At 37.5% G+C, this 26276-nt stretch overlaps 1 protein-coding gene across 1 annotated transcript; it reads right to left on the reverse strand.

The window, feature by feature from the left end:
• Window positions 1-299: 299 nt before the first annotated feature.
• On the reverse strand, window positions 300-26276 carry LOC100890334 (probable E3 ubiquitin-protein ligase HERC4). The gene is made up of 10 exons (XM_030991361.1): window positions 26101-26276; window positions 24613-24694; window positions 22227-22440; window positions 21721-21890; window positions 20578-20712; window positions 19597-19695; window positions 18407-18592; window positions 17562-17666; window positions 16722-16843; window positions 300-477 (listed from the first exon to the last, which is right to left on the reverse strand). The coding sequence occupies exons 1-10, from the start codon at window positions 26250-26252 to the stop codon at window positions 300-302; spliced, it is 1443 nt and encodes a 480-aa protein (XP_030847221.1). The 5' UTR covers window positions 26253-26276.

The following is a 26276-nucleotide window of genomic DNA, read 5'->3' on the forward strand; positions in this document are numbered from 1 at the left end:
ACAGAGGGCTCCCTGATGATGATGATGATGATGATAATAATAATAATACTAATGATAGTGATAATAATACTAGTAGTAGTAATGATAATGAAAATAACATCAATGATAATGATCATTATTGAACAATGAAGATTTCGGAAATATTATCTGAATATACTACGATTATAGTGTGTGATTTTATAATTGTATAAGTTTTATTCATCATCATTTTATAGATTCTGTTTAGAGTAGTATGTTTCAGAACGCGTTGTCTTTATTGCTCATTATAATGTAAATAAATGCTTCATACGATTGTACGTTTATTCTTTTTTGTAGAATATTGAGACTGTGTAGGCCCATAAACCCAGGCATCCCAGTAAACAGACACCCAACGAGACCGACGACTGACGGTCTCGTGGCCTCATGTGTTGTTGTCTTGTGAAGCCTGGGGTGAATGAAACATCAGGAGAAGCATTGTCGGTCTCGCAAACTCTCGGTCTCGGAAAGCTTCAGATAAAATATTCAGGAAGATCATTGTCGGTCTTGCTGGCTGTTCGTCTACTGAATAATTGTAGCGCATAACACAAGTAGAATCAAGATTAAATATGTTTTGATGTGTGTGTGTAGGCCTTGAACTTGTACTTAATGATGCTGTCAAATAGTACAAGGCTCACCACCTCAGACTTGTGGAAGTTCTGGTTCAGTAGCTTGTTGTCACAATCGGTTGAGGTTGATTAAAGTAATTTAGTTTTGTTTCTGTATCTGTATGTGTTCCCCTCTTATTTTTGTTCATTGTTTATATCTACATGTAAATATGTAAGTTTAAATAATATGTTCCCCTCTTATTATTGTGCATTGTTTATATCTAAATGTAAATATGTTATATGGACCTTTACTCTTGCAGCTGAGTCTGGAATAAAGTCTTGAATTGAATTGAAGTGATTTCAGTCTTCAAAATAAATGTTTTCTCAGTCTTTCTAATCACAGTTGACATTTTCACTGGAAGTATTTGTATAAAACAGCAAGCAAAAAGATTTTTTTTTTTAATTAAAAGGAGGAGTGATGGCTCAGTGGTAGAGCAGAAACATCAAAAGGAGAAAGGTGAGGAGGGGCACAGTATAAAAAACAAAATCACAATCGAGGGATAATGTTGTTTTATATTCGATATGGGCATGGGCCAGTCGCCCCCCCCCCCCAGCCATAAATCCGCCACGGGTTAAATACTCCCCATAATAATTTACACCTTTTCGTGCTCACTCTCAGACTTGTCTACACTTAAGTATGGTCTCCGACTGAAAATACTTCTCCATGTCTGAGTGAGACGATAAGTGCAAATTAACATAATTTTACATGAGAACCGTATTACGGGAGTTTGGTTAAAGGGGATTCCCCGATAGAGTGGTCAGAAATGACGTCATCAAACTAATATTTTTTGAGTTTCCAAATTTGAAATTTATTTTCCGAAACAGCATGTCCAGATGTATTGGCTGAGAAATGTGTAAACCATCTGAATAAATAGATTTCAATAGAAAATCACTGTTATTTTGCTCTGGATCATAACATTAGAGATAGATGCAAATCTTGGTGACGTCGTGGAAATGCGATTAGTAATAGTTGAAATATTTATTGGTTACTGAATCATCATAGGTTATAACAATAATGTGACAATGTCTTTACATGAGTATAAAACATAAGTTAAATTACATTTCCACATTCAGTAAATCATAGATACATACGCTCGAAGAGGTGATGATACAGAAGGGCTACAGCCTAAGCGTGACAGCTTGATACGCTTGCAGCCCAGAAACATTTAAAATCATAACGATTGTAAAGTAAAGTAAATTACAGAACATAATTGGGGGAAAATAACAAAAAATAAACAGTGACTTGCAACCTTTACATAGAACCATTACTCTGCTCAATAAAATTGATTTCACACTTTTCTTGAAAGTATATACTGACTTCAAGTTACGGATGTCAACGGACAGTGAGTTCCAAATATCCGGACCAGAATGTCTTATAGATTTCATAGCCATTGTTGTTTTAGGATTACATAAATGGTATTTATTTGATTGTCTGGTTGGGTATGTATGAATATTTCTATTCAAACAAAACATTGGTGGGAAGTGGGAAGGTAGGGAATCATTATGTAGACGGAACATGAACAGTGCTTGTTGTAAAAAGTTAATATCAGTTACTTTCAGAGTTTTTAACCTCGCGAATAGGGGATCAGTGTGATCGCGATATCCAGCATTGGTACACACACGAATCGCTTTCTTTTGTAAAAGCAGCATTTTATCAGTATATACTTTTGAGTCTGCCCACAGTATATTGCAATAAGACATGTAAGGAAGAATCAAGGAATTGTATAGCATATATAGAATATTCAAAGGCACATAATGTTTTAACTTATACAGTAAACCAACAGTGCGTGACACTCTCTTTGAAACGTAATGTACATGATCACTCCATTTCAGATTTTCATTGATGATAGTTCCAAGAAATTTAGTATTTTGTTTTTTCTCCAAATATTCACCATCCAAGACTATTTCAGGTATAGGTTTATCAGTTGCATTTTTCCTGCTTTGAAAATGAATATAATTAGTTTTTTTCAGATTCAGAGACAATTTGTTGCTCCTAAACCACAAAGACAGCTTAGGTAGCTCGGTGTTCATAATTCTCTGAAGTGATCGAAAATCGGAATTGGAGCAAAACACATTAGTATCATCAGCAAATATAATATATTGTAATGATGTAGTTGAGTTCGAGATATCATTAACATACAGTAGAAACAATAAAGGACCGAGTATCGATCCTTGTGGGACACCACATTTCATAGGCAATAATGATGAATCTACAGATTCGTAGCTTACATATTGCTTTCTACCTGACAAATAATCATTAAACCAGTCAAGAGCAACTCCTCTTACTCCGTAATAATGAAGTTTGCTTGATAGTACCTTGTGATCAAGAGTGTCAAATGCTTTGCTTAAGTCCATGAATACACCAATAACATGCTTTCGAGACGCCAAAGCATTCGAAATCTTATCATATAATTGTGCAAGGGCTAAATCGGTTGAGTGGTATTTCCTGAAACCATATTGATCCTGATTCAGTAAGTCATTTTCTGTTAGAAAACAATATAGCCTATTGTATATAAGTCTTTCCAATACTTTGGACAAACTCGAGAGAATAGAAACAGGGCGATAGTTTGAGACTTGGGAAGAGTCATCCTTTTTGTATATCGGAACAACCTTAGCAATCTTAAATGCTTCTGGAAATGTACCTGTCGTGAGAGAGAGATTAAAAATATGCACTAGTGGGGTTATTATATTTCCTATAACTTGTTTCAGAAGATATGTGCTTATCTCATCATGACCGTTAGCATAGCTTATTTTAAGAGAACGTGCAATATTCAAGATTTCAATCAAGTTTGTTGGTTTGAGAAATAATGACTTGTTGCAGGGAGTTTGAAGAAATTGTGAGAAGTCGACTCCGTTCGAAGCTATTGTATTGGCCTGATTGGGGCCAACCCCAACAAAGTAAGCATTGAAGCAATTTGCTATTTCTTTTGAATCAACCATTGTATTATTATCTTTGGTAATATGACACTTTGATTTACTCTTTTGTTTTTTGAGGGCTTGATTGATCACATTCCACGTTGATGATGCATTTCCATTTGCATTTTCAAACTGCTTGGCAAAATACATTTGTCGAGACTGTCTAATAATGGTGGTTAGTTTGTTCCTATATGATTTGTAATTATTCAAGCTTTCCTCTCCTGGGTGTCGAAGATTATATTTATATAATCTATTCCGTTTTTTAATAGAGCAAAAGATACCTTTAGTTATCCATGGCTGCTTGATTCTATTTCTTGCCGATCTTTTTTTAGTCATTGGGATATGTTTATTTAAAAGAGAGGAGAACAAGTTCCAAAAAAGTGCATATGCCTTATTGGTGTCAGTACATGCGACCACGTCATTCCATGTTACTTTGAGTAGTTCGTCATTAAACATGGCTATTTTTTCAGCTGTGATTTTACGTATCATAGCTTGATTCTTTTCGTCCTCAGGATAATTGCGAACATGATTACAAATCAGGAAAATTGGAAGGTGGTCAGAGATTTCACTATACAAGAGGCCAGAGCCTATAGTTATTGGTGACATTTGTAAAAATGTTATCTATCAATGTAGAAGAGTTATTTGCCAATCTGGTTGGTTTATCAATCATGGCATTGAATGAATTTGATCGTAACATATTATGAAAAGTATTATCTTCCTGCAAAAGATCAATATTAAAATCACCCATCAAGTAAACATCCTTATTTTCTAGATTGACCTTATGCAGCATCCTATCAAACTCATCCAAAAATAATTCAACATTTGTATGCGGAGGCCTATATATTGTACATATCAAGATGTTTTTCCTTTGAGCCATATTGATTTCAATGCATATCGAGTCAGTACCATCACTCTTCAAACTAAGGTCAGATCTAATTTTGTATGTTAACAAGTTTGAGATAAACATAGCAGCTCCACCACCCCTTCCGGTTTTTCTATCAGAACGTACAATCGAATAATTGTCAATATTACATAAAGTAGATGGAGATGTATCATTAAGCCACGTTTCTGTGACTCCAATGACTGAAAACGGTTTGGTGAGGGCCGACAGCAGAATGTTCAGATATTCATAATTTTTAACAAGACTTCGTGCATTTGTATGTAATAAGCTAAAGGAACTATTTTCACTCTCAAATCTTGAATTAAATTCATGAGGAAGATAATATTTACAATCCACTTTGTCATCCAATGATTCATTCAATTCATCAATATTGAACATAATATATAGTTACATGAAACATCAAAGAATATATTGTCCATGACATAATAACAAAAATGTGTCTACAAAATGCATGATAGCAGGAAAAGGGGGTCGGGGAAGGCTTTCATCGAAAGGGTGCGGTGCGGTGCGGCGCGGTGTGGTGTGCTCAACGCACCCATTCGATAAAAGAGGGGGGCCTTTTCTCGAAAGGGTGCGTTGAGAGCGGAGTACCGTTTTAACACACCCTTTCGATGAAAGCGGGGGGGGGGGGGGGGCTTTTCTCGAAAGGGTGCGTCGACTAGTCTTTCGCATCAGTCGTTTAAAATGAGGATCCGGACAGAAGGTAATAGTTGCCAATTTAAGTATATCGAAAATGTATTAAATAAAATGGAATGGTCTTGATTACAGAGTGGTCTTTTTCGTTATTACTATGTTGATGGGGGAGACACAGAGAAGGAAAAAAGGGAAAGGGAAGATAAAAGGAAAGAAAGAAGAATAAGAAGAGAAGAGGGAAAGGTGGGGGGGGCGAAGGACTCTTGCCCCCCCCCCCCGCCAAAAAATAAATCAGAGAGAGAGAGAAGGGAAAGGGAAAGAGAAGATAAAAGGAAAGAAAGAAGAGGAAGAAGAAGAAAAGAGGTAAACGGGGGCAAAGGGCTTTTGCCTCTCCCCCCCCCCCGCCAACAAATAAATAGGAGAGAGAGAGAAGGGAAAGGGAAAGGGAAAGAGAAGATAAAAGGAAAGAAAGAAGAGGAAGAAGAAGAAAAGAGGGAAACGTGGGCAAAGGGCTTTTGCCTCCTCCCCCCCCCCCGCCCCGCCAACAAATAAATAGGAGAGAGAGAGAGAGAGAGAGAGAGAGAGAGATAGAAGGAAAAGGGAAAGGGAAAGAAAATATAAAAGGAAAGAAAGAAGAACAAGAAGGAAAGAGGGAAATGGGGGAAGGGCAAAAGGCTCTTGCCTCCTCCCTCCCCCCCCCCCGCCGCCAAAAAAAATAAATAAGAGAGAGAGAGAGAGAGAGAGAGAGAGATGGGAAAGGGAAAGAGAAGATAAAAGGAAAGAAAGAAGAGGAAAAAGAAAAAAAGAGGGACACGGGGGCGAAGGGCTCTTGCCCTCCCCCACCCCCCCCCCCCCCCACCAAAACAAATAAATAAGAGAGAGAGAGAGAGAGAGAGAGAGAGAGAAGGGAAAGGGAAAGGGAAAGAGAATATAAAAGGAAAGAAAGAAGAATAAGAAGAAAAGAGGTAAACGGGGGCGAAGGGCTCTTGCCTCCTCCCTCCCCCCCCGCCAACAAATAAATAGGAGAGAGAGAGAGAGAGAGAAGGGAAAGGAAAAGAAATATAAAAGGAAAGAAAGAAGAAGAAGGAAAGATGGATACGGGGGAAGGGCGAAAGGTTCTTACCTCCCCCCCCCCTTCCCGCCAAAAAAATTAATAAGAGAGAGAGAGAGAAGGGAGAGGGAAAGAAAATCTAAAAGGAAAGAAAGAAGAGGAAAAAGAATAAGAAAAGAGGGAAAGGGGGCGAAGGGCTCTTGCCAACAAAATAAATAAGAGAGAGAGAGAAGGGAAAGGGAATGAGAAGATAAAAGGAAAGAAAGAAGAGGAAAAAGAATAAGAAAAGAGGGAAAGGGGGCGAAGGGCTCTTGCCCTCCCCCCCCCCCCCCCAAAAATAAATAAGAGAGAGAGAAGGGAGAGGGAAAGAAAATATAAGAGGAAAGAAAGAAGAGGAATAAGAAGGAAAGAGGGAAACGGGGGAAGGGCGAAGAGCTGTTGCCCCCCCCCCCCGCCAACAAAATAAATAAGAGAGAGAGAGAGTGAAGGGAAAGGGAAAGAAAATATAAAAGGAAAGAAAGAAGAGGAAAAAGAATAAGAAAAGAGGGAAACAGGGGCGAAGGGCTCTTGCCTCCTCCCTCCCCCCCCCGCCAAAAAATAAATATTAGAGAGAGAGAGAATCTGTTCTGATCCTGGTCCTGATCCTCAAGAGGGATATAAAGATGACCAATAAGAACGTTATCGTTCGAGAGAGAGTGTTTGTTGCTTCTAGAACATTTTAGAATTAAGTCCCATCACATTGCAGTTGTGGGGAGGGACTATGATTATATTACCCCCTTGGATGGCTTCCCAGAGTCTGGCTTTGAAGGTTTCGACTGCGTCGCAGGCAAAGATGCTGGGGGGGGGGGGGGGGGGGGAAGTAAATTCCAGGCCCGTATGGTTCTTGGAAAGAAGGTGAGTCGATATATATCCGTCTTGCATCTTATGTTGGAGAAGGAGAGGGAAAGAGAAGATAAAAGGAAAGAAAGAAGAGGAAGAGGAAGAAGAATTTGTGTTCTGCCAGTGTCACAAATAGATATATAAATATGCTCATCTGACGATAATTTGATGTATAAAACCCCTCACCTTCTTGGGGCTCCGCCCCTTGGATCCAACACCAATTTGTGTCCTTCCAGTGTCACAAATAGATATAAAAATATGCTCATCTGACCGTTATTTATTGCCCAAAACCCCTGAGCTTCCGGGTGCTCCACCCCCTGGACCCCACGCCAATTCGTGACCCCTGTGTCACAAATAAGGTATAAAATAATAATTATTTAATGGACAAAACTCCTGAGCTTCTGGGGGCTCCGCCCCCTGGACCCAACACCAAATTGTGTCCTGCCACTGTCACAAATAAGGTATAAAATTATGCTCATCCGACGTTAATTTTGATGTTTAATACCCCTGAGCTTCTGAGGGCTCCGCCCTGTGAAAAAAACGTGTAAAAAAAAAACACGTTAATTTTTACCGTTTTTGGGAGATACCCCCCCCCCCCGGCGTTCAAGGGGGGGGGGGGGTACGATTTTTCAAATTTTTGAGGGCCCCAAAAAAGATTAGTGCTCTCTAGTAATTTCGCGACTACTCCGGAACCGCGGCAGATATAAAGTTTTTCTTTCATGACTTTTTTCTTTCGAGTCTTACGCATCTTTTGAAACATTTTTTTGTTGAAAATCGGACGTATAATTGCGGAGTCACGTGACCTTTTGTTTTTGCATGTCAGCCCTTAAATCGCTCATTTTTGTGATTTAAGTACCAAACATATGGAAATACCATTTATTCTTTTAAAAAAAGAGAAAACATTGGTTATTTGGTCTTGTTTCAAGTAAATGTGTTTGATTTTGGGTAAAAATAGTTGAATTGTGGTTAGAAATGAAATGAAATAACAAAATAATATAGTACATAAATACAAATTATCAAAACAAGAGATAGCATAGGGATAAACTGGCTCTTCCAACTTTGTTGTCGTATTATTATTCTAACGAATATATGAAGTGAAAAAGAACGCTCGAATATGAATTATATATGATTTATGGGTAAAAATGTGAATTCTCTGACCTTGTTTGCATAAATTACCATAAATATGCATTTTCGCGGCGATCGGCTGTGAAACGGCCGAGATCTTAGGGGACCCCCCCCCCCACCCTCAAGTCCACTCCAATCACATTGAAAAAAGTATGACTTAAATCATCTCTCTCATCATTATACCGCTATAGTATTCATGTTTTTAATATTATTTATTGTCCATTAAACAAGTTCATAGAGAAAATACTTATCTCTCTGCAACATTAAATAAGTATCTTCATTAATATGTCTTAATTTGTATTGATAGCCTTGTGGTCGCCAACAGTGGCGAAGGCAGGGGCGTCTCCAAAGGGGGTGTGGGGGTGCGACACCCCCCCCCCCACCTGTCAGGATATTGTCGGTAAAATTGCGCTGCCGTCGGGAAAAAAGAGAAAAGGGGGAGGGGAAAAAAGAGAGTAAAAGGGAAAGAAAAGAAAAAAAGAAAAAGAAAAGAAAAAAAAAGAAAAGAAAGGAAAGAAAAGAGAAGAAAGAAAAGAAAGAAAGAGAAAAACGAAAAAGAGGGAGAATAGGAAAGAAAGGAGGCAAGAGCCCTTTGCCCCCGTTACCCTCTTCTCTTCTTCTTCCTCTTCTTTCTTTCCTTTTATCTTCTCTTTCCCTTTCCTTCTCTCTCTCTCTTATTTATTTTTTGGCGGGGGGGGGGGGAGGGAGGAGGCAAGAGCCCTTCGCCCCCGTTTCCAACTTTTCTTATTCTTTTTCCTCTTCTTTCTTTCCTTTTATATTTTCTTTCCCTTTCCCTTCTCTCTCTCTCTCTTATTTATTTGTTGGCAGGGGGAGGCAAGAGCCCTTCGCCCCCTTTCCCTCTTTTCTTATTCTTTTTCCTCTTCTTTCTTTCCTTTTAGATTTTCTTTCACTTTCCCTTCTCTCTCTCTCTCTCTTATTTATTTTGTTGGCAAGAGCCCTTCGCCCCCTTTCCCTCTTTTTCCTTTCCTTTTATCTTCTCTTTCCCTTTCCCTTCTCTCTCTCTCTCTCTCTCTCTCTCTCTTATTTATTTTTTGCCGGGGGGGGGGGGGGGAAGAGGCAACAGCCCTTCACCCCCGTTTCCCTCTTTTCTTCTTATTCTTTTCTTTCTTTCCTTTTATCTTCTCTTTCACTTTCTCTTCTCTCTCTCTCTTATTTATTTTTTTTGGCGGGGGGGGGGGGGGAGGAGGGGAAGGAGGGCTAGGAGGCAAGAGCCCTTCGCCCCCGTTGCCTTCTCTTTCCTCTTGTTTCTTTCCTTTTATCTTCTCTTTCCCTTTCCCTTTCCCTTCTCTCTCTTACTTATCTTTTGGCGGGGGGGGGGGGAGGAGGAGGAGGCAAGAGCCCCTCTTTTCTTCTTCTTATTCTTCTTCCTTTCCTTTTTTATTCTCTTTCCCTTTCCCTTTCCCTTCTCTCTTTCTCTCTTATTTATTTTTTGGCGGGGGGGGGGGGGGGAGGCAAGAGCCTTTCGCCCCCGTTTCCCTCTTTTCTTCTTCTTCTTCCTCTTCTTTCTTTCCTTTTATATTTTCTTTCCCTTTCCCTTCTCTCTCTCTCTCTCTTATTTATTTGTTGGCAGGGGGGAGGCAAGAGCCCTTCGCCCCCTTTCCCACTTTTCTTATTCTTTTTCATCTTCTTTCTTTCCTTTTAGATTTTCTTCCCCTCTCCCTTCTCTCTCTCTCTCTCTGTTATTTATTTTTTTGGCGGGAGGTGGTGGGGGGGAGGTATAAGAACCTTTCGCCCTTCCTCCGTATCCATCTTTCCTTCTTCTTCTTCTTTCTTTCCTTTTATATTTTCTTTCCCTTTCTCTTCTCTCTCTCTCTCTCTCTCTCTCCTATTTATTTGTTGGCGGGGGGGGGGGGGGGGAGGAGGCAAGAGCCCTTCGCCCCCGTTTCCCTCTTTTCTTTTTATTCTTCTTCCTCGATCTTCTTTCTTTCCTTTTATATTCTCTTTCCATTTCCCTTCTCTCTCTCTTTCTCTCTCTCTCTCTCCCTTTCGCCCTTCCCCCGTTTCCCTCTTCCCTTCTTCTTCTTCTTCTTTCTTTCCTTTTATATTTTCTTTCCCTTTCCCTTTCCCTTCTCTCTCTATCTCTCTCTCTCTCTCTACTATTTATTTGTTGGTGGGGGGGGGGGGGGGGGAGGAGGCAAAAGCCCTTTGCCCCCGTTTCCCTCTTTTCTTCTTCTTCCTCTTCTTTCTTTCCTTTTATCTTCTCTTTCCCTTTCCCTTTCCCTTCTCTCTCTCTCTGATTTATTTTTTGGCGGGGGGGGGGGGGGCAAGAGTCCTTCGCCCCCCGTTTCCCTCTTCTCTTCTTATTCTTCTTTCTTTCCTTTTATCTTCCCTTTCCCTTTCCCTTTTTTCCTTCTCTCTGTCTCCCCATCAAAGAGACCACTCTGTAATCAAGGCCATTCCATTTTATTTAATACATTTTCGATATACTTAAATTGGCAACTATTACCTTCTGTCCGAGATCCTCATTTTAAACGACTGATGCGAAAGACTAGTCGACGCACCCTTTCGAGAAAAGCCCCCCCGCTTTCATCGAAAGGGTGTGTTAAAACGGTACTCCGCTCTCAACGCACCCTTTCGAGAAAAGGCCCCCATCTTTTATCGAATGGGTGCGTTGAGCACACCACACCGCGCCGCACCGCACCGCACCCTTTCGATGAAGTTAGTGAATGCATTTTTTAACAAACAAGAATCCTTACTAGTAAGTAAATGAAAACTCATTCTCAAAGTTTGAAATGTTGTGGTTTGCTCATTTTGATACAATGTATGATTTTTCTAAATTCTACTTTTGAATTTAGAAATGTATACATATATACTTTTGTATTACTCTAAATTCTGTTAGATAGGTCAACACCAGGTAATGATATTGCATGCCTTTTGATTACAGCCTAGTGTTTCGATATTAAGTTTGGTTTCTGTAAATAAAGTGCAAGTACATTTTTATTTTTTATTTTGTATATAACATCCTCTTGTACACAGAATTTATTTTATTGTCTATTGTATAATAAATGTAAATACTAACATTACTATGAATGATATTTTCTGTGCTTTCGTCTTGTTTCCTGTGATTGTTATTCGCCTTAAATACAACTTTGGAAGAGATAAACATGGCATGTCAGTACAATACTGTATATAAACTACAAACAGTTCATTTTCCAATACCAGGAAGATAATATGAGAAGTGGATGTGATGAAGAATGTACATTTTAAGAATAAGATTCCCCACGGTCATGAACAAATTAGTTCTTCTGGAAAGTCATGGAAAGTGTTTTGTTTTTTTAATCTCCCAAAGTTATGAAATTGATCATGAAACGTGAGCGTGTTTGCAGCCTTCCAGTTTGAACTGACAATAGTATTCAAGCATTATCATAACTAATAAGTCTCATAGCAAAATGGTACTTATCTGGTCATGGAAAAGGCAAATAAATGGGTCACGGAAATTCATGGAATTCGGTTTTCAAATTTCCGTAGGAACCCTAGATAAGTAATACTACGAATGCCAAATTAGAGTTCTTGCGGGGGTTCTTGACATGAGATTAACTGAGCATTCTGGATTTATTCCTTTACACGTAAAACAAAAGGGGGAAAGACAGCGGCAGTTTTTTTTTTTTTTTTTGCGTCGGTTAACACCGCTATGTCTGAACAAGCCTTTTATTGAACCATGGAATGCAGACAAAGGGATAGAATAAGAAAGTACATGAAAGGTACAATTAACCCCCTCCCCCGGCTGTATGACACACATATCCTCCGAGTCTGCGGTTCACTTAAACATATTCAAATTTATGGATCTTTCTTTCCTGGGGATCTAGTGACGAGTTATTCCATATTAAACTACTTAGATTCCAGTCTTCATACATTACGTGTTGTTAGATCAGGAAAGCCTCGGGCAAGTTTTCAGGTTGTTTAAAAAGTGTGCATACAATTTGAAATGTTAGTAAACCGGTCTTTTGCTCTGCGGTAAATGTCCTATAATAACCGAGCTGAATCGAATTCCAAACTTCAACTCAACACTGATCCCAACCCTAATCCAAACCTAAAATTGAGTTGCAGCCCTACCCCTAAACCACAGAACTGAAAAATACGTATTTTTCAATTTTGTGGCCCGAAACCATATTTTTGACAAAATAAAACCCTAAGCAAATGTTGCCAGGGCAACATATAGGTTCATCCCACCCCTCCCACAACACACTCTCACACGTGACTTTCCTCTATTCCCTCCTTCCTCTCTCGACATGTGTTTTAAACCAAAGAGGTTTCAGACCTGGGGGTGTTTCACAAAGATTCTAAGTCAAACTTAACTCCAAGTTGGACTTAAATATTATGGAGAGCCATGTGTAGCCTTATAATGAAATACATTCAAAAGCAAAATTCAAGTATTTTAGACTTTTCATAAATTCCATATCAAGAACATGAAATCTCCCAAGGTAATAGAAAATATCAATAATTTGAATCAACATTTTATGCCTTTAAAAATATTTTCTATGATGCTAACGGCTTTCTATAATTGTTAAGTCCAACTTAGAGATAAGTTCAATTTAGGATCTTTGCGAACCCCCCCCCCCCCACCCCGCCTGGAGTCCCAACTTGCAACAATTTTTTCAAAGCAGCTGCCGTTTCCTTAGGTTGCACAATAGAATCTACAGGTGTGCTGTTACCTTTGATGTCCGAGGTTCGAAGCCGCATATATCATTAGACAGATTGAGTAGTGATTTTGTTCACAAAGTAATATCGTTAATATTTCGCTTTTTATTTAAACTAACAAGAGGAAAATCGAACAGGTGTTGAAATATGAATACAAAAGCCTAATTGTGTCAAGAAATTTGTTTACATTGTATAATAGCAGTTTTAATTCATGCTAAATATATTTATTTGTCATAAAACCTGTAATTTGACACTTTTCCGATTACTTCCGACTCACGAAAATAAAAAAATGAATGTGTTCATGTGCAGTTTTTTATGATGTTATATGTCAGATTGGTGCCCACACATGCACAGTCGAGTAATTTTGATTAATATTTCAGGAAATTTTGCTCCATTTCCTTTCGCTTGCCTCCTGTAAAGGTAAGCACTGTGTACTGCTCGTATTATATCAGACGAGTGATAGCGAAAAGTAATTATAATTACAAAGCATATTTCCCTTTGAAAGTCGCCCGTTAGTTTGCAGCTAGGCAGGAATCTTTTGTCTACGTATTGAATTGAATTGAATTGAATTGATTCGGTTTATTGCAATAAAACATGCAGCTGGAAAGCTGAAATTGCTCAATTTACAGGGTCAATGTAAAAGTCAAGGTCAATGTACAACACAATACGCGATCAAAATATAAATGACTAAAACGTATGACCATAAATCATGCATAATGAAACTTAATAAAACTCTCAAATATTACATAAAAGTCTAGTATATTACAAATATTAAAAACATGAAAAACTTCTGGGTCATCAAAGGTTACAGAGAAAGGAGATACAGAAGGAACTAGAAAGAGGAAGAGAAGGGAGAAGAAGAAAGAAATAAAAGTTGATCAGAGAATATACGAAAGATTGGAGGAGAGGGGTAGAGAAGGACAGAGTAGAAAATGAAAAGTAGAAAGAGAGAAGAATTGTATGTTTTCATTAAAAACAGGAAAAAAGTATCTGCAATGAAGATCCAGTAAGGCACATGCCTGACACATTTCCTCCTTGCGGCATCGACGATGGTACAAAGGGAATGAGCTAGATATGACTCCATCTCTTAAAACTCCTTGTTCAAACACATAAATGCAGCTTGTGTAGCCGATCTCTATAAACTGGCTACTTTCAACGTTTATAGAGATTTTAGCTCATTAGCATCTTAATGATGGATACAGCAGTAACCCTGCATAATATGATATACTTAATGCAGAAAATAGTTTGAGGTCTGTAAAACTAGTACTTTTGTTTTTAATGAACAGTTTTACTGTGTTCGGTATATTGTATTGATGGATTGATGTTCTATCCGAGAAACAAAAAAGAAAATGGCGAAAGCACACCGGGTGGTTATGTTCCCCTTATGAGGCGATCGTTTATCCTCGAGACCACTCTGTCTCACTGCTACTACCTATTTGGCTTTCGGTTGTCAGTTGTTTCGGAAAAGGGTAGATTTACAGATCGAGAAGTATCAGGGACTTAACTTTGATATCGTTGCAATTTCAAAGAGTCGAGCGAAAAGGGCGAATAAACATAGTTTTTTGTTTTATCTCTATAATTCCTTTTTAGGGCTTTATATGATGAAATAAATAATTAAAAAAGAGCACATCAGTCTATCAATGACATAAAAGGGTTGAATATTATACCCCCCTCCCAAAGAAGAAAAACATATAACAAAATAACTAAATGCGATAGCGCACTCGCTTGGAATCGAACCCTGTATCTTCCAATGAAGAGGCGATCGCTTTAACTGTAAGGCCATTCTTCCTCACTGTTACTATCTATTTCGCTTCTTCATCTAAACACTTTTTTCAGAGAAATGTATATTTAATCATTGACAAAAAAAATGGCATTCGTTTACGCTTTTAGAGTCGCCCTATAGAGAAAACAATGTTTTGATTTTCTTGGTGATGGAACATGCAGAATGTACTTTTATATCAGTTGGCCTCTGCGTAGAGAAGCGTAGTGCTCCCCGACATAGCAATAAAGTAAAGGAAAGTGCTCTTTTCAATTAAGTACGCATATTCTCAGCGAGATTCGTGCGAATCCCCCTGTTTTTCCATGGTCTCCCCGAATTTTCATGGTCTGAAAATCGTTCGTACGGCGTTCGTAGCAGTTCGTAATGGCGTTTGTGACCGAGGCCTTACTCAGAGAGGCACGCACACTCTCATCTTTTATTTACAAGCATTTACAATAAACAAACTGGCTGCAAAATTACTGAGAGAAGAATAAAAATTATGTTTAATGGACAGGTTTTAAACGTACATTGATGAAAAACAGTCCTACAAATACTATGCAGAAAATGTAACAGAACATAAGTATGTGTATTAAAACCACGGAGGAAACAGTGTCAGATTTTAATTGTTTTCCTAGCTGGTCTTACAACTTAGATTCAGTACGTAGATCGAGGCAAAAGTGGCAATAAAACGCGTATTATCATTACTGTTTCTGTTTATTCTTGGTGTGGGGGAAGGGGCTGTGTGATTAAACATTTATAATGTACAGTCCTTTTAGTAAGCTTCTGCGTAGGGCTCCCCGACATAGCAATTAGGAATAGATAAGTGCTCTATTCAATAGACCGGTATACTATAGTGACCAGTTATTCCATTAACCTGTATTGATGGATATACTACAATACTTGGAATCACGTCTACTCACATTACTCGTTGCTATGTTTGGCAATCCTCGGGAAAACTTTAGGGTTTTTCCTAGCAATGAATCATTATGAGAGACAGATAGGTAACCCTTGAAACCTAAACTGGGACTTGAAGTACTTCCTAGCTAACGAGTAAATTAAAGAGAGGCACTGGTGTGATTAATAACTCGATTCATCCCTGAAAACGGGCATCATAGCGCCCCATAGTGCCCGGGCTTATACTTTCCTGATGATCACACTCCTCCGATGTATTACTGAACACCAAAAGCGATTTGTACTGTAAGCCAAAAGCGATGGTATTCAACGCGTAGCATGGCAAATTTATACGCGCGCCGTCAAGAAACTTTTGACCAATCACAGAGTAGAACTTTGAGTCAACTCGGTGATTGGTCGAGAGTTTGTACGGTGTTGTTTTGATCTACGCACGCGCAGGGCATTACTTTTTGTTGTTGGTTGTCTTACTGGAAACCTAAGACTGCAGATATTCAATATGAAGTCTAATTGAGAAAAAAAACTGTAAGTGTTTCTGGAAAGCCTCGACATAACACCGTATTTGCAGCCAACATCAAATTCTGTAGAACTTTGCAGCAATTACGAATATGTTTCTTAGGAATGTGATATCAAAGCTTACATCTAAAAGTATTCAACAAAGGCCCTAATTGAACCAGTACATCAAATTTGAAAGAGGTATGAATAATTTAGTTGTAAACTGTATATAATGAGCATTGCATCCTCAAATATGATTTGAAATGTATATGAGATGGATAACTCTCTTTTCTCTCTCTGACTTTCTATTCTCTTCGCTATCTCTCTATCTATCTATCTCGCGCGCACCCTCCCTCACCCTCTCTCTCTTCCACTTCTCTCTCCCTTTCTCTATTCATTAGCTAGCTCTTACATTCAATGTATTCCAGATCCATTTATTTATAATATTATGCATGTGTAATCATTCTTTGGTATGTTCTATCCAAGAGCTTGTGGAGTTTGACACGAGCTATCTGTCCAACAAACTCGGTAAACAAGTCGGGAAAGCCCGATCTCGTGTTAGTTCGCGAAGACTTACAATCATTTTGAAATGTTTAAAAAAAATGTATCAATGAGCTTTCCAGTTCAAGAATACAAATGAAAATGATACAAGTTGGCAACAAAATTTTCAAAAAATGAAGGACTTTGTACCCCCTGGCCCCCAAATAATAGAGACACATAACTTCTTTGTCTTTCTTCGATTAAATTAAATATTGTTGATTAGGTGTGTACCTTTTTCCAAGCAGTTTCTTGTAGAAAAGAAGAGGAAACGGCATCGTGACGATGACCTTATTGTAGAACATCAGAGCGAACAGCTTCCCGACTGATCGCAATTTGTCCAGGTCCTTAGAATCCTATGATAAGTTTTAAATACAGAAGAATACAAACTTTAATTGCACGTTGTTTTGATCCGAATGAAGGTGCACACTAATTCCATGATCAGTACAAATATTCCTGCACGAAATTCAAATTGACAAGGCATATTTTTCTTGGCCAACAAACATTATGTATATGGAGGAGGATGCAAAATGTTAGTTAGTACTCATGGTAATAAATATTTTGTAAGTTTCTGTTTATAAAGTCAATATATTGATCCCGTTTGGACATTAGCTTGCCTGCCTGAGTCTCGAACACACTCACTGAACACTGGGCCACAAGTCTTAATTACTCATTGTCGAATAATCAGATTAAAAAACCAATAAATTCATGAACAGACGACAATGTCGATAGATTTTCGAAAGTAACTCTGGGGTGAGCAAGGAAGGCTTTTATATTGGGGGGGGGGTTAAAGAAGGCACTATTACAGTATTAGTGCATTGGCATTGAAGATTAAATCAAGCAAAACATTTAATTTACATGAGGAAGTTTCTATACAGAAAACGTACTTTAAAGAGAGAGATTTAGAGGGAGGAGGGGGGGGGGGGGGGGAGGGGGCAAATACTATTGTGTTCCCCTGCCAACCACCCGTTGACGCCAGTCATAGCTATAATCAACTTACATTAACAATATATTGAGATTAGTAAATAATGGGTACTCTAACTTCCGAGATGGAAATATGAATTCGACAATGACCTTGTTAAACCACAATGTCGTACACGAAGGAGAATCGTTGAGTTTCTTGAAGATGGAATGCTTCTCAACATTGAACAGCTCTTCGAACAGTCGGGAAAAGAATTCCTTTACGAGAAATGTAAAAGAAAATACACGTTTCAAACAAAACAAAACAAAACAAAACAAAACAAAACCCCAAATTACAAAAAGTATCCAAGATCGGAAACAGTTAATAATTAATACTGGTTTTTCTTTAATTTAAAAATTACGGTCCAGTTGATAGACTGCAATATCGAAATTGAAATATCTTAATATTTATTCAGGTTCTTCATCACGAATCTTATATAGAAAAGGCGATATAACTAATATGAAAGTACAAAGAGTGGTTCGGCAGAAGATGCTTTAAGTCTTTAGTCTAATCCAATCCGAGGAAACCGGTTATAGAGCGGCTTGTAATTCTTTTGACCATCGTATTTTTAAATGTTATCCGGCTTTAGTAAATAATTAAGGCATTTTCAGCGTTGTTTCCTTCTCCAAAGCCTACAGTCACAGCGATTGAAATATTTAGTTTTGTTCAGCCGACGTCGAAGAATAAAATGTTGGAATAACTCTTTGGAATTAAGCACGTCGGCATGTTATCTTTACAAATAGAGTTATGTTTTCACGATCGCAACTGTTTTTGAAAATCAGCTCAAGGTCAATTTCAATACCCTTTATATTGCATTCCTAATATAAATGTTCAGATTACGTAATACGTCATCATCATGTTTACACATTTAGATAGGTGACGCACGAGGCTATTGAAATTGCCTTCGGTTGATGTTTCGAAAGTAGTTGCCATCGTGTGAAATGGTGTTCATATTTACCTTCATAGGGCCACCAGCATTTACACCCAAAGACACGTTATCCTTGAAATGGACTTCGAACGGGAGCATGAGACACGTTTCATCTTTATCTTTAACCTTCGAGATAGCCGATTCAACAACCTTCTCTTTGTCGTCGTCAATTTCGAATCGAAGCTTTAGTGGTACCAGACGTAAGTAACTGGTTTTCTGTAACGTTTTTTTTACAAAGCAAACAAATATTGGCAATAGTTAATCCATTCACTCAAGCGATTTAGGAAGCCTATAATGTTTCAACAACACACACACAAATGGAGAAAAAAGTTATCTGAAAATGAAATGCACTAAAACGACATTTTTAAGTGGTGAATAACGAAAACTATTCTAAAAGATAAAGCTCTAGCTATACGTTCTGATTTTGTTTTAATGAAACAAAAAACCATTAATGCTCAATATAGTATCGAAAGTAATATCGCTACTTAAAAATCATTACTTACATGTACTACATGTATCAGTGACATTCTTTACTACGCCTATATATATATATATATATATATATTAATAGAACCAGGGGCGTACGCAGGATTTTTTCAAGGGGGGGGGGGGGTTTTAAAATATTTTGCTCCCGAAAATTTTCGTTGGGGGGGGGGTGAGGTCACCTTATTTAGGTTAGCCGTGGGTATAATTTTTTTCATTTTTTATATTTTTTTATAATAAAAAAATAAAAATAAAAAAAAAAGCCAAAGGGGGGGGGGGGTTTAGGTTTTTTTAGGGGGGTTTACATACATTAAAATACCAAAGGGGGGGGGGTTTGAACCCCCAACCCCCCCCCCCCCCCTGCGTACGCCCCTGAATAGAACAAATAATAAAAATCCTTGAGAGTTAACTTCTTCACTATGACCGGTTTTATTTTTGTTCCTTCAGATCAAGAAATAAAATTGAAACCGAAATTGCCAACTCCTCTTTAACTCGCCTTTTCATAAAAATTTGTTACGGACGGAAGGACGGACGGCAGCGTTACTTCGTCGGCGAGGGGATAATAAATTAGTTCATGCATGGTTACGAGAAGTAGAATGGTAATGATAGTAACCGTTGTATGACTTTTTTTTTATTCACTCAATCTAGTTTTTATTTATGAAGAAATCTAGAAGACATTTACTGCTTTCACGACTAGACCATGTCATTGATGTCAATGAATAGAACTTTAAACATACCATACGCTCATTATCAAAGTCCATACAGAGCATTTTCCACTTCAGAGGTACATCCAGTAGAAATGGCATGTGAGCTAATGAAGAGGGACCTTGAATAAACTTGAAAAACAAAGACAATACACTTCAATTACATAAGCGGACAAGACGAGAAAAACTCAATGGCGGGAGTCAATATCCACGGAAAAGTAGATTCCACCACCCCCCCCCCCCCCCATCCCCCACGACCGGGCCGGACCGGCTATGAGGTGGCCGTAATAAGGGCCTATTTGGGTTACACAAACTCATAAACAAATCATAAACCTATCATTAAATGTTTCTTTATAAGAATGAAATGATACATTTTAAAATAGATCTTGATACAGATTTAATTTTCATTGTCGATAATATATTTATATCAAGAAGTATACTACATTTTTTTTAGACATGTGTTTGTCTTCTTTTTCAAAATAAAAGAGGTGAAAATGATCTTTGTTTATTAAGAGATATTGAGTAGTTTGATTACTTTATAGCCTTCACCATGTACACGATAACTTATTCATTTGTTTTTGTTTCCTTCTTTTCATAATCAATATCTATTTAGGAGGGATGGGAAGGGGGGCATCCAACTGAAATTTACCGACATGTATAAAATTAATTGAAATTCTTAACAGTTTTAATTAACAGTTTGTAGTCAATTATAGGTATAGCAAAAACCCATGGATAAAACCACGGATGGAGCTAATGACAACAGTATCTGTATTGTAATATCGTCATCGAAGTGTATTTATTTATTTATTTATTTCTAATCTTTTGTCAGGGTAGCCCATTCACCAATAAGTAGTGGTCTTCCATGGGGCCCTGAATAAACATGAACATATTTACATCAAAAAGCATAACGTTTATACAGAACAGTTAAAATAAAATTCCATGATAGTACATTTAGAAAGATATGACACAAAATGAAAAAGTGTATGAAAATGAAAAGCATAAGACAATAGATACCAGGAGAGAGAGTTGCAAATGCTGTTGATGAAGCTGAAGAATATGATTCTCGATCTTCCTGTTTGTTTCTTCATCTCCTGGTTGAAGGATGTAAAACTGATTTATTGGAACCTTGTACCCAAGCGATTCATTGATCTGTATAGGAAATAATCCATGAACTTATTTCAATCTCATTGCATCATATTTATAGTGAGACAATATTACATTGAGCAGGTCCACGGGAAATCAAACTACTCTCGAGAAAAGCTGAAAAATAAGAGAAGTATATGACTGGTGAAAGTTTGAATGAAATCGGACAAACATGAGACTTTAATTGTTTTTAAAGTTGTAAATACTACAGGCATGCGCTCTTCAAATTGGCTAAATCGGTAATGTCTCGAGGATGTATGGTGGACATCTTTCCCTGTTGTTCAAACACAAAATGACTAAATTTTCACTTTTTCGAAAATGTATGATTCAGGAGGGTCTATCCTCTATAATAATATGCTATCCCTAATATACTTTGATTAGTGTCCTAAGGAAGAAGGCACTCAGGAGAAAAACAGATATTATTGATATTATTTGTACACGACAAGCGGGAGAGTTGTCCGTGAAAACGTCACAATCCACTGACTAGACTGCCGATTGGAGATACGCATAGACTTATTTCATATTTCAAACATTCATAATTTCCCTATTATTGGTCCGATTTATTTCAAATTTTCCCCATTCTATTTATCTTATTTTTCTTCTTACATACAAATGATCTTATTACCAACAAACAAAATTCCTTTAATTTTACAAATAAAGACTCCATAATGAGTGCTACATTTTGCACTGGATGTGCAACAATCACTAAACCTCAAGAGGGTAAAAGTAAAGGTTGATGATCGGAAGAGTTGATAGGTAATTTGTTTGTTTAACCGATCCGGCCCCAACAGTATGCCTCAGATAATCACTTTGCTACTTTGTTACGATCTGTATTCACGGACAACTCTCCCGCTTGTCGTGTACATGTCTACATCACTATGCATTTCACACCTATGAATATTCAAATTACGATAATACGTCACATGAAAACAACCATGAAGTCAGACGTACAGAACGACCAACAACTGTTTTAAATTGAAAATTAAATCATTTCCATTTCCCAAACATACGAACCTGTTTCAAGAGTACCAATACTGCTAAGTAGTTGATATTAAGTGGTTTTGTATTAGGTTCATGTTTCGACGCAGTGTTGTCCAGAAAACGTTTCAGCACATCCCTGAATGCCTGTACGTAGACCTTAACCACTCTGGCTAAAAGATCCGAGTCTTTATCCCACCAACGAACTGGCAAGAGAAAATAAAGTAGTTTGTCTATGGTCCAATAGTCTACGTTATCAAGACGCATCCTATGCTTCAAATCAGTCTAAAATCAACCAGTTGTAGTCAATTTGTTATTTAAAAAAATAATAATTCACGACTGAGCATTGTATTTGATCTTAAAGTAATGACTCCCATATACTTGCAAATAGTAGACCTCTACGACATAATATTTTTAATTGACCGTAATAATGTAATGTTTATAAAATCGAGATGTTTGAACGACAGGAGTGGGTCCGATGCCCTGGCCTGAGATAATAACAGGGAACATTATGCTTCAAGCCACTTTTGATTTTGTTTTACCAAGCACATCGAAGTTCCTCTTCGCTGCTTCATACATCCATGTCAAGATGTCTGCCATTTCTCTGATGATACAATCACCCCACTTTGTATCCGGCCTGTCAAAGGCTGGACAGTCGAGTAGGATCGGAACTACTCGGAGAAGATCGGGTTCGATTTCATCCTTGCGTAATTCTGAACGCATGTCACTCATGTGCCGGAAGATTACTTCTGCCACCTGCATTAAACATGAGCCAAACGATAAGCAAGAATGGGATGAAGAGTTTTAAAAGAAGGGATAATAATTATTCAGAGAGATGTAGAAACAGAGTTTGGCCAACCCAATTCGAGTTGGGCAAACCGTTTCTGCATAGATGGCTCTGGGGGAAATGGAGTAGGAAGGGGTCTCTTGTGCATTAGGAATGCTTGATTCAATCAATATACTATAATTATGGTAGGGTATTAAATCGAATTAAAAATGATTTATTAAAAATCATCCAAAGCGCAGCCCGAAAGCTGAATTGCATATCGATTCACAATAAAATAGCAGTAAAATTTGAACTTACAAAAGTATACATTAATCTTAACAATTTGAAAGCATAACATAGTTCCAGACAGTACATTATAAGATGAATCATCCTAGGGATGTTGTTATGCAACACTGAATGAGGGAGAAAAGAGAGAGAGAGAGAGAGAGAGAGAGAGAGAGAGTGGAGAAAAAGAGAGAGAACGATGAGCGCATGAGAGAAAGAGGGAAAGAGAGACAGATATTAATTATATAGTGCGATGAAAAAATGAGAGAGAAAAGGAAAGTTTCAACAGGACCTACATTTAATACATTATAACGACAGAAAGTGACTTACATGAAGACATGGATTGAATGGCATATTTAAACTGCAAAATGAAAGGAGACACATAATAATTTAACTCTTTTTAAATGAAAAGAGGGCGAGCAGCGGAGAATAAATCGAGTACAAAAATGATCAGTAAAACATGGCGGTTAACAAAATATTACAATCGATATTTAGCGGTTAGAGGGGGAAAAGGGAGAGAGAGAGGAGAGAGAGATGAAAGAGTGAGGGAGGAAGAGAGAGATGAAAGGATAAGAGAGAGAGAGAGAGAGAGAGCGAAATAGAAAGTTTTAACAATACACTTATATGGAGGATCTCCAACTGGCATTTATGTGCGATGTCATGTACGCGTAACGTATATCACAAAATACAAAGATGACTCCTATTAGATTTGTGCACAAAATTACTCGAAGTGTCGATTTTGTTCGTGATTTTTAAATAATGGAACAGATACTTATTCACGGGGGGGGGGGGGGGCAAATTAACAAGTAAAAGCATATCGCCCATAACAAATTAAGAACAAAATTATGGCTACCCTATCATGAATTCGAAAATGGAATTCTTATATTTTGTGTAGACATATTTTACAGTTCTCCTTGTCGGGGCCTTCGCATTACACATCAGAAACAAGTTTATTGACAAAAAGAAAGTTATCAATCTCAAATGTCAATTTTCATGACTTTCTTCTATCTTTGATAGCCTATCTCAAATATACCCCTCCCCCGACCCCGTATTTCTCTGATTCCACTAAAACCAACTTTTTACAAAGGGGTACCAATAATAGTACACGTGGAAGAGAGAGAGAGAAAGATAGGATACACAAAAGGGGACATTATTTTTGCCAAACACATAGAGAAGCAAATAGAGAAAAATGCACATTAAATATTTGTGCTCAGAGGCAGCGCTCCTGGAGGTCAGGAGCATAGTGCCCCATCACTTTAAAAAAAACCTAAAGTGCCCCCTTTTACATACAAAAATAGACCCCTTTTCCTTTTTGAAAACGTACATGGACATGGTGGATAGAAGCAGAAATATTAGAAAAAAATAATGAATGAATGAATGTTTTAGATATCTATGTTTTAACTGAGAAATCTCCATCGTATCTCAACACTAAAATTTCCCCCTTTCTCAATGTCATAATGAAAGTGGTCACCGATAATGCTTGAAGGAAAAATTATGTTCTATTGTCAAAGTGGAAAAAAATATAAAAATTAAATAATATTTTGATAGCAGCTATAACTGAAGAGATATATAGCATAACAAATCATGACCGAATTGCCGAGTTGAAATATGATATTTGACACTTTGATTTCAGTACTTTATCAGACTTTTTATTTCAGAAATGTTGACTAACCTCAGTCAAACAAAAAATTACTATATGCTTGACTTTAACAAAGTCCTGCGATCACAATGAATCAATTAGAGAGTGACTCCATAAAAAAACAGTCATTTTATGCATAATAATGATATCCCAGAAGATCACGTTTGTAATTATAAACTAAAATAAAATAAAAAAGAAACTTTTGCATACATGAATCAAACTGAGTGTTGTCACGTACCTGTTCTAATAGTTTGATGTTGTCTTTGAGCAGGAGAAAGGTTTCCTTCAGTGAGTCCATTTTCAAGGCCGCATATTGGTCTCTTCAAATTAAATAAACTTGTAGATTACAATACTTTGAATAATATATATAGATAGACCTACATACAATTATGATGTGGTAATACTGTTGATTTTAACAGTCATGCGGGGGCTATAAGCTAAACGTATACTGTGTATGATTAGCATTTGACAATATTCAAACAAATCTGTATAAACTGTAAACCAATACAAGTATTCAATGTCGTTAGTATCGAATCATACATACAAGGTGAAACTCTTCGAATGGTTCACAATAATGGTAAATGGAAGACTCCTTTATGTCATCGATATGGGGTATACACAATACTTTGTTTGTCATGGCAACCTTTAATATTAATAATAATAATATTACCAAGGGAGGAGTCATCAGCTTCAGTGATGTTCTTCCTGAAGGCCCTGCAATTATTATTACCCCCTCAATTAACAGGTACCAACTTACACCTGGGTGAAGAGTGGCAAATGTCGATAAATGTCTTGTCAAAAGATGTAAGTGCTTGGCTGAGATTCGAACCCTCAACTCTTATATTGAGATTCACGTGAATGAAAGGTGATGGCAGATCCAGGGACATCATGGGGACCCCCCTCCCCGTCTAAAACTGATTTGTCTTTTCCTTTGGCAGAATGTATATATTTTAGGACTAATAACTCATTTGAAAATGTTCCATTACTGAATGCACAGGGGTATAAATCCACTAACGAGTCTAAAATATGAGAGATCACTTCGTTTTGGATTTGAATCAATTCCAAAACAAAGTGCAATCCACTCCAAGGAGTAGTTTGCATTTCTCTCTTGAGAATGGTTTAAAAAGTGTGTTTCTCCTCCAAAACAAAATTGTCACTAACATGAATCCTGAAAGAGTGCACTCCCATTTCTGTGGATTTAAAGAGTGTGATAAACCCCCTTTTGTCACGTATGCCACCAACCCCTCTTCACACCCATCAGAAAATCTTGGATCCGCCAATGTTTATAAATACATTCAATTCGATGTGGTTTATTTAAAATTATAAAAAATATTAGTCTATAGGGAATAATTGCGCAATGTTTACAATGTACAAAGGTCATAAACTAGGATCATCGATTTAAAAAAAACATTAATGAACAAAGCATTAATGATTAGAAGTTAAAGTACATCATCATTCGAAATAATCACACTTTCATACAAGTATAAAGCTTTGGAAACAAAATGTTCATCATTTTGCAACATAGAAGTAAAAGATCACTCGAATATTTAGTTGGAAATTAGCTGATTTATATATGATGCAGTATAAAAGACAAAATCTTCTGAATTTATTATTCCAAGATGCATACTCATGTGTGAATCAAAGGTTCAATGTTGGATATAAAAGAAATAAAACTATATATTTGTAATACAAACATAAAGGAAACATGGCTAGTAAGTATCCTTACCCGAGCCTAATGAAATCAGTATCTCGGAATGCTTCTACCAGACATCTTGGTGACATCGCTGTAAAAAGCTCGGATCGTTGCTTCTGTGTTAGATCAGCTCCAGGATCTAATCTGAAGATGCTCTCCAGTACTATCTTGGAATTGGTTGCCATGGTTATTGGTTCCTGAATATATCC

Source organism: Strongylocentrotus purpuratus, unplaced genomic scaffold (genome assembly GCF_000002235.5).
Source record: "Strongylocentrotus purpuratus isolate Spur 01 unplaced genomic scaffold, Spur_5.0 spur5_scaffold_2, whole genome shotgun sequence".
Taxonomy (NCBI): domain Eukaryota; kingdom Metazoa; phylum Echinodermata; class Echinoidea; order Camarodonta; family Strongylocentrotidae; genus Strongylocentrotus; species Strongylocentrotus purpuratus.

Bases quoted from the DNA above. Each gene is read 5' to 3' on its own strand.
- LOC100890334 (XM_030991361.1), bottom strand. From the start codon at position 26,252: ATGGCAACCAATTCCAAGATAGTACTGGAGAGCATCTTCAGATTAGAT. The intron at 24,695-26,100 runs GTAAGGATACTT...TTTAATTTGAAG, and splicing joins ACTGATTTCATTAGGCTCGG to AGACCAATATGCGGCCTTGA. The intron at 21,891-22,226 runs GTAAAACAAAAT...TTCTCTTGCCAG, and splicing joins GAGGAACTTCGATGTGCTTG to TTCGTTGGTGGGATAAAGAC.